Source organism: Thermobia domestica, chromosome 3 (assembly GCF_964235325.1).
Source record: "Thermobia domestica chromosome 3, izTheDome1.hap1.1, whole genome shotgun sequence".
NCBI classification, from domain to species: domain Eukaryota; kingdom Metazoa; phylum Arthropoda; class Insecta; order Zygentoma; family Lepismatidae; genus Thermobia; species Thermobia domestica.
The window spans coordinates 156,773,977-156,791,028 of record NC_137456.1 but is presented as its reverse complement, the minus strand read 5'-3'; the positions used below and the strand labels follow the sequence as shown (position 1 = coordinate 156,791,028).

Genomic DNA, 17,052 nt, shown 5'->3' with positions numbered 1-17,052 from the left:
GTATCCTAATCAGAAGCAAATTTTTTAAGTCAGGACTTCCTTACTGTTTCTAGCATAGTTTATTATTATTATTTTATGAAAATTATCTTTGGACATATTTTATTATTCTCTTCTGCTTTATTGATACCCTCTCACTGAATCGTGTTGCATTAGTTAGTAGGAGCCACACAACATTGTTTGTCTTGAAATACGTCAATCCAGGTGTGCATGTAGGAATCTCATGTTCCGTAATTATTTTCTTTTTTCCCTGCTTTTCCCCTTTTGTATCTGATGAAAAGTTTAATGAGAAGACGTATAATCTACTTTTTAGTATGTGTGATATTGTTTTCAATTCATGTTCTTTTTCTATCTACTTCTCATCCCTATCTGATGAAACGTTTAATGAAAGGATGTATAATGTACTTCTTTAGTGTGTGTGTGATTTTTAGAATTTTTTTCTTCTCACTTCTTTTCTTTCTTATCTGATGAAACATTTAATGAAAGGATATATAGCGTAAATTTTTTAATATGTGTGATATTGTTTTTATTAATTTTTCTTTTATTTTCTCCCTAATTTTTCCATTTCCTATTTGTTAAAACATTTAATGAAATAACGCATAGGACGTATATGTATATTTTGGTGTATGATATTGCTTTTAATTTTCCTTTTCTTTTCTCCCTACCTCTTTCTTTAACTTACGTGATGAAACGCTTAATGAAAGAACACATAGTAAATTTTTTTTAGCGTGTTTGATATTGTTTTTGCTTTATAATATAGTAAGAAATTCTTCATAGTAAGTTATGGTTCTCAGTTTCTGCATCAGTCAATAAATGAAAGAGTGTGTATACTTAACAATATGCGGGTTGATGTGTACGGGGATTATAATTTCGGTCACATGGTTGTGATCTTCAAGAAGTTCTTTCTATGTGTTTATTTTTTTATTCGATAACTTCATTGTATTTCTTCGAAACAGCTATTCTTAATATATTATCTTAATTAAGCATTGTTGATTTTAATTCTATGAGTAGTTGTATATAAAAGAAAGATTTTGTAGGCATTAAATGAAGAAAACTGAAGTAGACTGTTAGTTTACACCATATTTAATGAAAACAAACAGCCTCCTTCTCTGACGTAAGTTCACCTTTTGAGTTCCATTCTGAGAAGCGTCATTGTTGCCAAATCATAGTGTTGCGTTAATTTTGTGTAAACTAATCAAGAAAGCTCAAATGTAAAGTTTTATAAATCGTTCAAAATATTATATTGAACGTCGTGCAGCGAAATTTTCAAGTTTTAGGTAAGGCGCAATATGTTCATAGGAATGGGAAGTGTGGAAAATAAATGTTTATACTTATAAATGAAAACATCTCTGTATTCCACAGAATATACATCTTAAATCTTTCTTCTTCAGTGGTTGGTAGCGACGATGAGGGTGTCGATGATGTTATTCCAATTTCTGACCAGAGTGCTATGTAAAAATTAAATTTTGATCTCCTCCTTAGAATGAAAAAAGTATCGAATACATATGTAGATTGAAAATTAAATCCGTGCTAAGTGCGAAAAATGGAAAAGTTCGGTTTAATGTCAAAATGTGGGCTATGTGCTAACACTGCTCAATTAAAACCGGGCTATCTAATATTCACTGTGGAAGTAGTTCAAATAATCGTCAGAAAAATGCGCGTGGGCCTTTGTGCCATCAGTTCTGAAGTAAAATCTGGTCTTTTTACTCAACAGTTTCATTTTGGCACTTAGCACGGATTTTATAGTCAGTCTACATATCTTTCTGCATATGATGTTTTTTTTTAATTATTTCCGATTATCAATATTATGCTTAGAGTCTTTCAGTTATTGCAAAAGGGCTGATGTAAGGACATCGTTTGCATTTAGCATCCTTAATGTTCTTTCATCCCAATGAGTTTCTTTTATCATGCCTATATAAGTGTCTTGACATGTCCATGAAATGTCATAAGATTTCTGCGGACTCGAGTGGATTGGTGAAGAACCTTTTATAAACTGTCTACTTTTTCTCGATGTTCTTCGGGGGTACTAACGCTGCTTCCCGAAAGCTTTTCATATTGTATATGAAACCAAAATTAATTCCGATTATCTTTATTTCGTTTAATGCAAAATTCGTGAATAAACAGAAATTTAATCAAAGTAAAATTAGTAGTACTTAGTCAAGATAATAAATGTTAAATATAATTGTTTTCAAGAAATGTAATGAACTCGTTAGATTAATATCACTACCTAAGAAGGAGCAGGTGAAAGGCACAGCCAGAGCCAAGTTACCGAAATTACAATCTATGTAAATATTACCTTACTCATTAGTGAGAATACACATCTTTCATTTAATTCACTATATATAGATACTTATCAATTTAGTGGAAACATCTAAATAAGTGCAACTTACAAACGTTAATATGGCATTTGACTAACATTCGCCATAAAAACAGCTCTGATGTGACGTGGAATGGAGCTATAGAAATCATGAATGGTAGCAATGGAAAATATTACACCATTCTACATAAAACACAACACTCAGTTCCGTGAAAGAGGATGGAGACGAAATCTGTACTGAATTTGTGCCTCCAAAATGGATCTATGCTCAGGTCAGAGATTGTGCCTACCAGGAGAGGTGTTCAACTTTATCTCATTGTTTCTTAAACTACACTACAACAGCTTCATCTGTGTAAATGGACACTTTATCATCCAGGAATAAGGCACCATTGCCTGGGAACAACAACTGAATTATTAGATACATGAACCCCTAAAATGGCTACATAATTATGGGCAGTGACGTGACCGGTGAGTGTCTACAAAGAACCTACTGAAAGCCAGAATATTGCGATCCACAGCATCAAAAAAGCTGCCATGTTTTACAGTTGGGCGAAGACACTGTGGGTTATACGCTTCTTTGGGTGTCCCCCACACATAAACACTGCCTGTGATTTGAAATATGGTGAACGATGACTCATCCGACCATATCACACGTTTCTAGTTATCAGTGGTCCATGTTGCATGTTCGCAGCACCATTGACATCGTGCTAAAATATGATGGTCCTTTATCAGTGGTTTCGCCCGCAACTCGATCCTGTATGTTAATTCAATGTAAATTGTGGCGGATTGTGATTATCGACACAGGGTCTTGAAATGCTATTTGAGTTCCTCCATCACTTGCACCGCAGTCGCACGTCCATTCTGAGTGGAAAATCCGCTTTAATGCTAGGCAGGACCTGTCACTGGGAGTTTTCTTCCGACTAACGTACCTCCTCGTTGATGTGGTTTTGCCGTGAATTTTGTAGACCATTACCTTGAATAATGTCCTCGCGACATCCAAACACATCATTTTCGTCACGCTCGCAATACATAACAGAGCGGCAATAATTTATTCTCTTTGAAAATCAGAGACCTCTCTGATTTTATACTTTCATCATGTGCTCATTTTACTGCGCCGCTCTACGCTTCTACTGCTCCTCATATAATACGGAGTTTGCTCTAACACCACCATCACCGACGTTCGCCCGACCGTTCACGACCCAAATTATCCTACACATTTCCAACTTCAGATGTCCATTAAATCGAAAAGGTTCTGGATGTAAATCCTGAGTGTATGTCTGCGTGTGTTGCTTGATGTTTTACTGGTTTCATTATTATATGTAATACCTAGTTCTTTTAGTATACATATTTGTTATAAATACCTCTTATTTAGTAGATTTTGAGTGAAATGTTTTTCATAAATAAAAGGCTATGACTTTTTTTGTTATTAAACTTCCAAACTATGCTATGGATATCCCAGACAGAAAATGCAGGTGGTTCACAGGCGCCTGTGAAACATGCATAAACAGGCATATTTTTACAGGTGCCTGTACATGCGCCTGAAAATGGAAAACTTTTAAACGCATGAGAAAGGTATCGATTTTTTCACGATTATTGCATGTTAATTTCACGAAAACAGGTAGTTTCCATGTTGATAGGGTTGCAACCTTGCAACGTGAAAAATGCGTGTAAACAACATGTAGAGAGTGGAAAGACATGTACGTAACGGCATATTCCATGCAGTTGACATATACGTTACCTCATGAGGATCTGATGACAGTTGCTTTTCATTTGATAAAAATGTATTTGACATGTTAAATACATGTGAAATACAGGTGTTAGTGAATTATTGGGCGTGTTAGCAGAATATACATGTAAAGTACATCGCATTAAATACTATACGTGTCTCAGGACCTTGCATATGTGCATCACAAACTGGAGACTTGGTGCCTGAATATTACATGTTTCCTACACCTGTAACATTAATGATTCACTCCAATCAACCTTGTTCATTGCATGCACCTGTTTAACCCATTTATTGGCAATCGTGATCATTGCATTTTCCGTTTACTTGCACATTGCCTGCACATTGCATATAGGTGGGTTCACACTTCTCATATACACAGAGATAATACAGGCAATGTATTCAGTTGTATTCCCATGCATTATACATGTGTCAGGATCTTGCATAGCGAATGTCGAATTGGAGACTTGCGCCTGAATATTACATGTATCCTATGCCTATAACGTGAATGTTTAGCTCCAATCCACCTTGTTCACCACACATATCTGTTTAATCCGTTTATTAGCAATCATGATCACTGCATGTTGCCGTTCACCTGTACATTGCCTGTACACTGCACGTAGGGGAGTTACACACTTCGCATGTACACGAAAATGATAAATATAAGATAACATATTCTGCATCATGGGTTTTCCATGCTATACGCTAATACATAGTATTTACATGTAATGCGAATGTCACATATGTATATTACATGTTGATAAACATGCATTTTCCTTGTACATTTCATTCTTACTGTATTGCGAATGTTATCAATAATCCATTCAAGGTACTTTACATACACATATTCCCTCCATATACTTGCATGTGAGTGATTACGTGTACATTACATGTTCTCATTTTAATGTACAGGCTCTGTACAACGCGTGTTTCCGTGCAAAATTTCCAACAGAAGTTTAATACTTTCTCGACATGCATATCACCTGAAGACAATGTGCCTTTAATATTTTTTTTACATGTGTTTTCGCCGAAACAGGCGCCTGTATAATGCCTGTCAAAATCTGACAGGCTTTTACAGGCAGTTCCATGTACAAAATATTGCATGTTTCCTAAAAATTTTCATAATAGTAAGTATTGAAAATCTTATAAGACGGTATGTCTTCTGTTGATAGGTATCAGAGCGAGAACGATAAGAAATATCGGGAAGCAATTTTCTCGAATCGATTCAGCGTCCCAAGAATAGGAGCTATCTCATCCGTTAAGCCTCTATTCAAACCGGAAGTGATATAAATTAATAATTTCCGGTTCAACATTGAACATCACAGAACGAAAGCGGTAACAGAATGCAACAAGCTGTTTTTTGGAATATGTCGCAAGAAAAAAAAAAAAAAATACCATCTTCAACCGCATCTCTACTAAGATCTGAAGTCATATAAATTTATACTATTTCCGGTGTCAATATTTATCTTCATAGAACAACAACTAAGAAATAGCAACAAGCTTTTATATATATTTTCAATTCAGCATCCCAACAACACAAGTTCCTTCTCCATTAACCTACCATTCAAAATAGAAGTGATAGAAATTAACCGTTTTTGATTTCAACATTACTCATCATAGAACATAAATGTCAATAGATAGCCAAAAACAGCTTTTTGAAATCGATTCTGCGTTGCGGTTCTGCTCCGCAAACATTGGACTAAGAGCATGACACATGATAAAGCGAAGTGAAATCAGTTTGAGCATTCAAATAGATGGTAGATTGAGTCTCTTTTGCTGAGTGTGAAGTCGTGTTTGTGTAGTGCTTAAGGTGTGGGAATGGGTAAGCGAAGTTTGCAGAAGAACACAGAAAGAATCTGCAATTTCTTTCGAAATGTATGTAACAGAGATCGGAAAGTGACGTATAGCTATTTCATCTGTGAAGGGGTTGCCCGAAATACCATTTATCGTATTCTTCGAAGATTTGAAAACACCGCCAGTGCCCAATACGAGAAGCCACTAGGTCCACGGGCGCGGGTGATGAACCAACAAGTAGTGAATAAAGTTGAATTGGAACTTTCGAAGAATCCCAGTGGTGTGTCTGTCCGCGAATTGGCAAGAAAATTGAAACTACCACCTACTACCGTACACAGAATTGGGCTTCAAAGCGTATAAAGCAAAAGCGGCCCTAAAATATACGGAAGAACAAAAGATACGTGCACAAAGAAGCTGCCACAAAATTGCTGAAAAAAAAAATGTTGGATTCAGCGTCATTGAAAATATTGGTGATTTATGATAAGACTATTATCCTGTCGACCCTAATGATGTTGCGAGACGTGAGTACTATTCATGCCGAGATAAAACACAGGTTAGCGACAAATTCAAATTCAAGGCCAAGGTGAAGTTTCCCGAGCAATACCTGATATGGTAAGCAGTGGACGCTGAGGGAAGGGTTTTGGTACTATATTTCGACGACCACAAAGACCGCAGACATTTATCTTAATGAATGCATTAAGAAAAGATTGCTTCCTTTTATCAACGGTCGTAATGTCCTTTTCTGGCCGGACATGGCAACATATCACTACGCTACAAGTCACTGACTATCTGAAAAGCAAAATACATCGACTGCGTTAAAAAAAAAAAAAAAAAAAAAAAAAAAAAAAAAAAAAAAAAAAAAAAAAAAAAAAGTCAACGCCCTAATGTTCCCCAAAGCGAGGCCGATTGAAAAATATTGAACCCTCTGCAAAGCTGAGTAAACCAGTGAAAAATCTAACTTCCTTCAAGAACATTTGGACGCCTCTCTCCAAGAAAATGGCCCAGCAGAGTGGCAAGACTCTTGTGATGGATATAAATAGAAATCTTTTAAAAGAGGGAACAGAAGGCGTTTATGCTCCACCAGTTCTCCATATTATTAAAGGATAATACTAATGTTACTAAATATTACTTTTGGCTTTCATTTATTATTTTTCTTTTCAGTTCCTTCCATATGCATACTACAATATTTCCGGAACATACCTTACCATTTCCACCTTATCCTTATACTAAAACGAAGTGTTAGAGAGTTACCACTTTCGGCTTTAATATTGATCTCTATAGAGCGAAAATGGTAAGAAATAGTAAAAAACGGCACATTGCTTTGGATTTAGTGTCCCAAGAATGAGTTTTGTTTGGTTTCTATCTCTCTTTTCAAACCTAAAGTGGTGGAAATCATACGTTTCTGATTTCAACGATGATCTCCATAGTGAACAAAAAAAAAAAAAAAAAGTAAATAGATTGCGACAAGTTTTTTTTTTTTTTAAATACACGAATTCAGTATTACAAATATGTTTCATGTCTGATTTTATTCTTCTATTACCACCAGGAGTGATAGACATCAACTACCATTTCCGGTTTCAATAATAATCTCATTACAAGAAAAACAGTAAAAGATAATGACTAATGACTTTTTGAGATGTGGATTCAGCGTCGAGGGACAAGTTCTATCTTTGATCCCCCCCTCCCTTCCTATTTTAACCAGAAGTTAAAGCTGTCCTTCTTCCAGTTTCAGTATTGACTTCGCATAGTTTGCTAGTCTACCGTAGTTTCACACTGTGAAATGTAATTCACTTTGTATTGTTTTTATTATTATTATTATTATTATTATTATTATTATTATTATTATTATTATTATTATTATTATTATTATTATTATTATTATTCATATAAATATTTTGCAACGCAGTATAAACTGTGATTAAAACATTACTTGCTTTTGATCTTTAGGCCAAACAAACTGGATTGTTAAAATCAGATATATGATGATAAAGGATTTGCGGGAATAAAACTGGTGGAAGAAACAACAAAAACCAGAGAAGAAACATGTATTATGTTTTTCATCGCAATCTTCCATAGCCTGGGATTGAAGTGGGAATCAATTACTCCATGAGAAATCACAAATATGACAATGATTATTAGACTAGTGAAATGAAAGATTGGTATTTATGAAACACTATTTTGATTGGAAAGCCAGTTTTTCATTTGATCCTATGCTTGTCTGATAAAGTTATTAATAACGTATTCAGTATTATTATTTCTCCAAATCATCTTCGTTTTACAATATGTGATATGTACTTATTTCTTTATAGGGTATGGTCGTACACTTCCTAAACATCCACTGCAGAAGGAGACGTTTTTAGAGAACTTAACAAACAAACTAAAGCTAAAAAATCCAGTAATAGTTTCACCGTCCATGAGTGGTATATATTCAGTGCCATATCTTAAATTGTATCCAGAACTTTTCGGAGGATATGTACCTGTGGCACCTGCTGGAACAAGTATACTTGGACGGACGAATGTGGCTACTATAAAGGTAAGAATATATGCCAATATGTACAGATGTTATAATACACTAACCAGCCAAAACATTATGACCTCTTGCTACTTTTTGAACAAAGCAGTTCGACCCACGTAAGAGGCACGGAGCATAGCAGAACCGCTTGCTAGACCGTGACAGGGATTTCACTCGATCAGTTAGAATGATCTCTGTGCGTAGAATGGGAAAGGCCGGCGATATACCAGTTGATAGGGGTCAGTTGTGATGATCAGACATTTAAAAAAGAGACATAGAAAAACCCGCGACTTGCCGGGTGTTCGAGCTGCTGTGGTTAGTGTCTTCCAAAGCTGGGAAAGAATGGTGAAACCAGCACCAAACCATAAGGCATAGGCGGCCACATCTCATTAAAAATGTCAGATGTCGTAGACTGTCGACGGGTGGTACGACAATATTGGGCGCAAGATGTGGTACAATTAACAGAGTTTGACAGTGGACAAAACACGGCGTATCTGAGCATATAGTTCACCGTACACTATTATATATGGTCCTCCTCAGCCGACGTCCCATACATGTACCAATGTTAACCATGCTGTATCATAGATTACGATTGAAATGGACACGTGTCCATCGTCATTGGATCGCCGAGCAATGGTACAACTTTGCATAGTCCGATGCATCACAATACTGCCTTCATCACATCGATGGACGGGTCGGAATCCGTCGTGCTCCAGACGTGTACAGTAGGATTATGATGGGCTAGTGTTAGCTCCATTATGTTTTGAGAAACTTTCACATGATTACCTATGGGATCGGTACTGCGTGTTAAGGGCAACATGATGGCTTCTAGCTATCAGCAGTTCATTGCTAATCACGTACTTCCCTTACGTGAGCCATGTTTCCAGCTCGGAATGGCATCTTTCAGCAAAACAACGCTCCTTGTCACAAGGCCAATGTTGTGCTGCAATGATCCGTAGAGCACAGTAGTTGTTTCAGTTGCTGCAGTGATCATTCGATCCTAACCCAAATGAACACGTTTGGGATATTATTGAATGTCATATCCGAGCTTATTGACCCCTTCCGCGGAATTTACAGGAATTAAGTGGCTTGTGTTTGTGGATGTGGTGCTCCAGGCCTCCACCATCTACCAAGATCTCATTGTTTCCATGTCAAACCGCATTGCTGCTGTCCTATGAGCTAGTGGATCTACCAGATATTAGGTAGATTGTTTTAATGTACTGACTGCTCAATAAAAGTTGGGAAATTAAATGAATATTTACAGAATGGGCATAGCTTAATAGTTAACGTCCTTAGTTTGTAACGTAACTGTCCCGGAGTTAATCTAGCGATGTATTATCTTGATTGAGATTTTTCCAGTTTTTCCTTTACTGCCACAGGTCCAATGATGGTATGACTGATCAGGCAGAACATTATGACCACCTATCTAATATTTGTTATGTCCGTTTTTGGCTCGCAGGAGAACATACGTGATCAGCAATGAACTGCTGTTAGCTAGGAGCCGTCATATTGTCCTTCACAGTACTGAGTCCATATATGGTCATGTGAAGGTTCCCCAAATCATAATGGAGCTACCACTGGCCTGTCGTCATCCTACTGTGCACATCTCGAACAGCTGTTCCCTGAAAGGTGACGAATTATAATGCTGTCGTTGATGTGATAAAGGCACTATCGTGATTCATCAGACTATGCAACTATGCCACTGCCCTGCGGTCCAATGACGATGAGCATGTGCCCATTCCAGTCATAATCGATGATGCCGTACAATTAACATTGGTACATGTGCGGAGAATCATATACACTATGTGATCAAAAGTATCAGGACACCTGGCTGAAAATGACTTACAAGTTCGTGGCGCCCTTCATCTGTACTGCTGGAATTCAATATGGTGTTGGCCCACCCTTAGCCTTGATGACAGCTTCCACTCTCGCAGGCATACTTTCTATCAGGTGCTGGAAGGTTTCTTGGGGAATGGCAGCCCATTCTTCACAGAGTGCTGAACTGAGGAGAGGTATCGATGTAGGTCGGTGAGGCCTGGCACGAAGTCTGCGTTCCAAAACATTCCAAAGGTGTTCTATAGGATTCAAGTCAGGACTCTGTGTAGGCCAGTCAATTACAGGGATGTTATGGTCGTGTAACCACTCCGACACAGGCCGTGCATTATGAACAGGTGCTCGATCGTGTTGAAAGATGCAATTGCTCTTCAATAGTAGAAAGCAAGAAGGTGCTTAAAACATCAATGTAGGCTTGCGCCGTGAGAGTGGCACGCAAAACAAGGGGTGCAAGCTCCCTCCAAGAAAAACACGACCACACCTTAACACCACTACCTCCGAATTTTACTGTTGGCACTACATACGCAGACAGCACCGGGCATTCGCCATGCCCACATCCTATCATCGGATCGCCACATTGTGTACCGTGATTCGTCACTCCACGCAACGTTTTTCCACTGTTCAATCGTCCAATGTTTACGCTCCTTGCACCAAGTGAGGTGTTGTTTGGCATTTACCTGCGTGATGTGTGGCTTATGAGCAGCCGCTCGACCATGAAATCCAAGTTTTCTCACCTCACGCAAAACTGTCATAGTACTTGGAGTGGATCCTGATGCAGTTAGGAATTCCTGTGTGATGGTCTGGATAGATGTCTGCCTATTACACTTTACGGCCCTCTTCAACTGTCGACGATCTCTGTCAGTCAACAGACGAGGTCGGCCTGTACGCTTTTGTACTGTACGTATCCCTTCACGTTTCCACTTCACTATCACATCAGACACAGTGGACCTAGGGATGTTTAGGAGTGTGGAAATCTCGCATACAGACTTCTGACACAAGTGACACCCAATCACCTGACCACGTTCGAAGTCCGTGAGTTCCGCGGAGCGCCCCATTCTGCTTTCTCACGATGTCTAATGATTACAGAGGTCGCTGGTAATGAGTACCTGGCAGTAGGTGGCAGCACAATGCACCTAATATGAAAAACGTATGTTTTTGGGGATGTCCGGATACTTTTGATTACATAATGTATAACAGTGTACGGTGAACTGTGTACTCAGACGCTCCGTGCTTTGTGCACTGTTAAAGTCTGTTAAAGTTTGTTGTTATTTGTGCCACAATTTGCACACTATGTATCTTGGTTGAAAAGACTGAAGTTAAAAAAAAAAAAAAAAAAAAAAAGTGGTCTTGAGCAGGAAAAGAAGGATCTGAATGTTTCTAGCTATTCACCAGATCTCTGATACTGTTAGACGTAGAACCTTGTAATTTTATAGGAATCTTCTATATACCACAGACTGAAAGTAGAACAGTTTTATGAAATGTGGTGTCTAAAAGGTGTGAAATATAATTTGTTGCTCATCAATTGGAAATAGAAAATTGAAATTTTGTACAAATGTTTCTATTGATCATAATTTTACCAAATGCTACCTAAGAGGGAGAGGGCTGTTGAATGTAGTTTTTATCAATGTGATCCCTATGGAGAAAGAGGGTGTACTAGAAAATCTTTTCGCTGTTTATCCTATCTCCAAAATTGTTAAGCGAAGGAAATTGAATTTGTTCTCCTTGAGCACTAGGGTGAGAAGAAGGCAAAATTTGCGAAATGCAATATTTACATGCGAGAAGGGAAGAAAGTATTGTAATTCTTTTACTGTTCAAAAGATCTCCGATACTACTATCTGTAGAAATTAGAAAATGTTGTATGTACAAACGTTGTTAGTGAACTCTACGCTAATGATAAGTCTAAGCTTTACGAAATGCGTTTCCTAATGGGAAAAAGAAAACACTGAACATTTTCTTTGACTTTTACTGTAAGTCCTGAGTGTAAGAACTTGAAATTTTGCAAAGCTCAGGGCAAAACTAAAGGACCAAAATCGTCATTGAAACTAAGGATGATTTAAGTCCCTTATTTTTATGCTGCATTTAACAAATATTATCCTTGAACTCTAGGCCAAGGATAACACAAAGCTTCAACGAAAACTATCCGTTAAGAGAGATAGGGGGTCTTGAAGGATTCTTCGTCATTTAATAGTGCTATTATTGATTTGAGAATACAAGTTGAAGTCACATTTATAACATGATACAGACACTTTATACGATGTTCCCAGTCATCTCTCAGTAACATATGAAATATTAAAAAGAAAAAGAAAATTCTGAACAATGTATTAGTATTGCAACATCAGAATGGAACCGGTTGTATCGATAGTGTAGTGGGATTATAATGCATTGCCTATCACATGGAGACCATTATCCGAATGATCATGACATTTCATTCAAATATGACAGATTGTGGAATAAAAGAAACTGAATAAAAATGAGAATAAGAATGTATAATGAAATTAATTATTATTCTGAATAGAAGAAACAATTACATATATATCAAATATTCAAATAAAATACAAAAGAAGAAACATTTAAATACTGCAAGAATGGATATTCAAGTTGCCATACTTTACCCATATATTGCAATTAATTATTCTTTTTCCTGAATTTGTAATTAATGTCCTGATGATCGCTTCCCAGAGGCTTCTCCATTGTTACTTCAAAGCTCTCTTGATTGACGAATGATTGTATGAGTCCGAATTTGGTTGAAAATTTTGGTCTTTTTTAATGTACTATTGTTTTTGTTTTATGCAATTATTTTTACTTTCCGTGAAATTTTTGACATTGTATTTTTGAATTTTGAAAGTCCAAATAATAGTTCTGATAAATATTGTTGTTACATTTAAAAATATAAAATATTGATTATTTCTGTTTTTATGTTCAGTTTTGGAAATCCATGTATTATTTGTCCAGTGACTTCACCAGAAGCTTTTACGTTTTTAACTTTCCTTGAAAACAACATATTAGAGAGCACAAATCGAGGTCAGTTCTATGTTGTGTTATAGTTTTCGTTGTTGTGGGAAACTTATTTTCAAGCTCACGTCACTTTGACTGGGTTACTCTCATCTGGTTGTTTTAATTATTTCTTCCTCACCTTCCGCGTATGCAAATATTGGCACTGAAAAATATGATTTTAACTGTCCATTCTATTCCATATTATTATTATTATTATTATTATTATTATTATTATTATTATTATTATTATTATTATTATTATTAATAATAAAATAATAATAATAATAATAATAATAATAATAATAATAATAATAATAATAATAATAATAATAATAATAATAATAATAATAAAAACTTTATGCAATAATATTAATAATTCACTAATTATATGATATATAACATGCACTACTAATCGTCATCCAAACTTGGGAGATTTGAATAAGGATTGGTATCAACGTGGTTGGTCGCGTCTAGTCTATCAGTGACTAATATAAGTTGTTGACGTTTCTCTCTCTCTCTCTCTCTCTCTCTCTCTCTCTCTCTCTCTCTCTCTATCTCTATCTCTCTTTCTAGTACGATTGATAGCCTACTATTTAAGGTAAGAAATACATACCACTAACCAGTTTTTCTTCTCTTTTCTTTTCTTTTTTGTACTAGACTAAGTTGTGATTTGGTCAAAACGAGACATATGATACAAAATACGACTTAAAATTAACTTATATTTTCCAAACTAAATTAAAATTACATTTTTTTTTAAATTTTCCTTTTGATTAATTTAGATACTAAGATACATAGTGAAACTTGACTCAAAAATTCCATGTATATGGAATATAATAAATCTGTTGATCTCATACAACTTATGGTTATTTTATTTTAGTTATTATTTTTAATGCTTAGTGCTCTTTGGTAGATATACTGCTTTCTTTTCTTAACTAACACAATGACATTAAGTCAAGTGTTTTCGTATTCTAATATTATCACTGGAATCTTTCATAACGGTAGCAGATTTTATTTCTGGATGACTATGAATGAAACGTCGATATGATATTCCTAATTTCTTCGGCGTGTAATACAAATATTGTTTACTTACAGTTTCTTCATATGTATTATCTTAGGGTCAGGAGGATATAAATGCTGTTAAATAATTTTATCTAAGATATTTTTGAAGTAACTATATTAACATGATAGTAAAGAAAGAATCTTTTATTATAATATGGAAAGTAATTTTTGGATTATTGTTATGAGCTCGCTAAAAATATAGCCTCATCATCTTTATGCCCTTATTTTGTATTGATATTAACCATTTTTTATAATAAAGCACTACTTACAATAAGAAATCTTGACAAAGTAAAATAAGGACAAATGAAGCTAGAATCACTCATATTTACCAATATTATCAGAGAAATATTTCCTGCAATCTTCAGAAATTTTTCAGACAGAAGTTTCTCATATTTAAATCACATTTGACCAATGTGGACTTCCACGTCACAATATTGGTAATGTTGCTAGAAGCTGGTTGGTTAACGTGAGAGCAGCGTTTAACATCAAGCTTTGTTATTTGTGGAGTTTAGTGTCCCGTTCAGGACTGAAGCTATATGAGCGGTGGACCTACCGCTCAACGTTGGATCGGAATCACATAAATCACACCGGAAATCGAACTCAGGTCTTCCACGTCGTTTCATGTGAAAAGTCAGTTCGGACGCCACGCACTAGATTTCATGATTTAGTGTGTGTTTTACGGGCGCATTAAGAAGAAACCCGAAATATTTCTGAGTAATTGGAAATATCATTAGGATCATCTTTCGAGGCCGTGTCCATTCAGAAATAGTCATAAATCTTGAAATATATCTTGAACTTATAGTTATAAACAGTGATATACCATTAAACCTTGAAATTATATCACAGAGAATTGCATGGGTGACTCACCACCTTAAAAAAAAAGTTATATATTATAACCAATTATCACTAAAACAAATAGATCATCAGTCTTGTGAACGCTCCCTCGTTGACTATATGGTTAACGTACGCGTGTTTGACGCGAGAGACCCGGTTCGATTTCCAGTGGAAGTTCGTGTAGTTCAGATCCCATGATAAGTTGTAGGTCAATGTCTCATATGGCCTCGGTGCTGAAAGGGCGCTAAACTCGATTCCAAACAGTCAGTCAGCTTTGTATGAAGATTGGTCACGTCTATCCAAGTACAGACATAGCATCACTTTTACGTATATAGTTTGCTTTCTTAATCGTAAAATACGTAAACTTTAGATAGAATATACACTACTCATACAGTATAGTACGTACAGTATGCAAGAACGAAGGCGAAATTAAGCAGAGAAAGCAATGTAAGCTGGATGACAAAATTAGATGAAAAGTAAAAAGGTTTGTTGTAATAAGTGAAGCTATGAGTAAAGTTACATATGTTAAGTCTTCAAGTTTAATCTAAAATTCCATTAAGTTATTTGCTAAGCTCTCAGATTAAATAGATACATATTTTTTAACGTATTATGTAAAGTTTTGAATGTTGATATACATACATATTAGGTACAGTTTTTTTTTTTTAACCTGTTTCTCTTTACTTAGAATCGAGCATTAACTTAGCTATATAATTGATAGACATTTTGAGCTCTAAAAAATTAATTAGATGTTTTCTTATATGTTTCAGGTTCCAACACTGATTTTACATGGTAAAAAGGACACAACAACTAAAGGCATTGAGTCTATCAAATATTTAAAGGCACTGCCAAACAGTGTTGAAGTTGTCTTGGAAGGTGGACATGCAGTGTATTTGGATACGCCTATTAAGTTTCACACAGTGCTGTACAACTTTCTGAAAGCTCTAGAAGTGTAAACATTAGGAACAATACTAAATATGTATTGAATCCTAATACAATTAAGTCTTTTTCAGAAGATTTTATACATTAATGTACAGGCTTCTAAATTGAATTGAGTGTTAGCGGTGATTTAATTTCCATAATTTTAAGCGTTAAGTTAAATAAGATAGATTATTTCCATTTCAGTGTTTCTACCGATAAATTAGAACTCTGTGAAGTGTTGAAATTCGTTGCAAGAACAAAAGTAGTTTAAGTAATTGTTTTGGATATATATTATGGGCAAATTTGTGTAGGATATTGGTATTAAAACAATTGAAAATTTTATACTAATGTTAGTAAGTCCTTCTATGTTGAAACAATTGCTTTATATATGAATTTATAGATCACCAGTTCTCACTTAAACAATCATCTGAAGATATTTAAAATTACATTCTGTTTTGTCGATCAGACAACTTACGTATGCATGGCTATGATTATTGTGAGTAGATTTCATTCAGTCCAAAATAATACCGAGTTGTTGTTAATGTGAATCCAGTGTAAGGAAAGAAACCCGTGTGCATAATAGAGTGTTAACAATATTTGCTTTAATAGACAACTATCGACTGAGTTAAAATCATTTTGATTTGTGTATCCGAAGATGTATTATCATTTCCTGACAAATTTTATGTTTCGATCTAATTCTGTATACATCATTACGATATTTTTAAAAACAAGAGATAGTGTTGTATTGTTCCAGTCGTTCGTGTTCAAGTTAATAAAGTTCATGTAAATGTTAAATAAAGATGAGAAGTCCATTTGTTTTATCGTTAAAGCTTTTTAAATGTTTCAGTTTTAAAGTTGAACAGTTGTAATTGTTAAATCGTAAATATACAGGGTGAGGCAAAAATATGTTAACATTAAATGGGTGTTCTTTTTGTTTTTATTTCGCACATTAAACCGTAGCGTGCCGATGTTCCATTGAGGAACAAAGGAAAATAGCTGGGATGGATGGAGATTTTTCAGTCTCCAAGCACGCACAAAAGAAAGAAGAAAAAAAAAAGAAAGGAACGACCT

At 35.5% G+C, this 17,052-nt stretch overlaps 1 protein-coding gene across 3 annotated transcripts in view; it reads left to right on the top strand.

Moving 5' to 3' along the window:
• Positions 1–16,810, top strand: part of LOC145680824 (putative protein-lysine deacylase ABHD14B) — a 45,340-nt gene extending 28,530 nt beyond the window's left edge. For all 3 annotated transcript variants that reach the window (XM_081751913.1, XM_081751915.1, XM_081751914.1), the window contains exons 5-6: positions 8,141–8,364; positions 15,831–16,810. In XM_081751913.1, coding sequence (XP_081608039.1) covers positions 8,141–8,364; positions 15,831–16,016 — 410 coding nt within the window. In that variant the 3' untranslated portion in view covers positions 16,017–16,810. The remainder of the gene's footprint in view (positions 1–8,140; positions 8,365–15,830) is intronic.
• Positions 16,811–17,052: the final 242 nt, after the last annotated feature.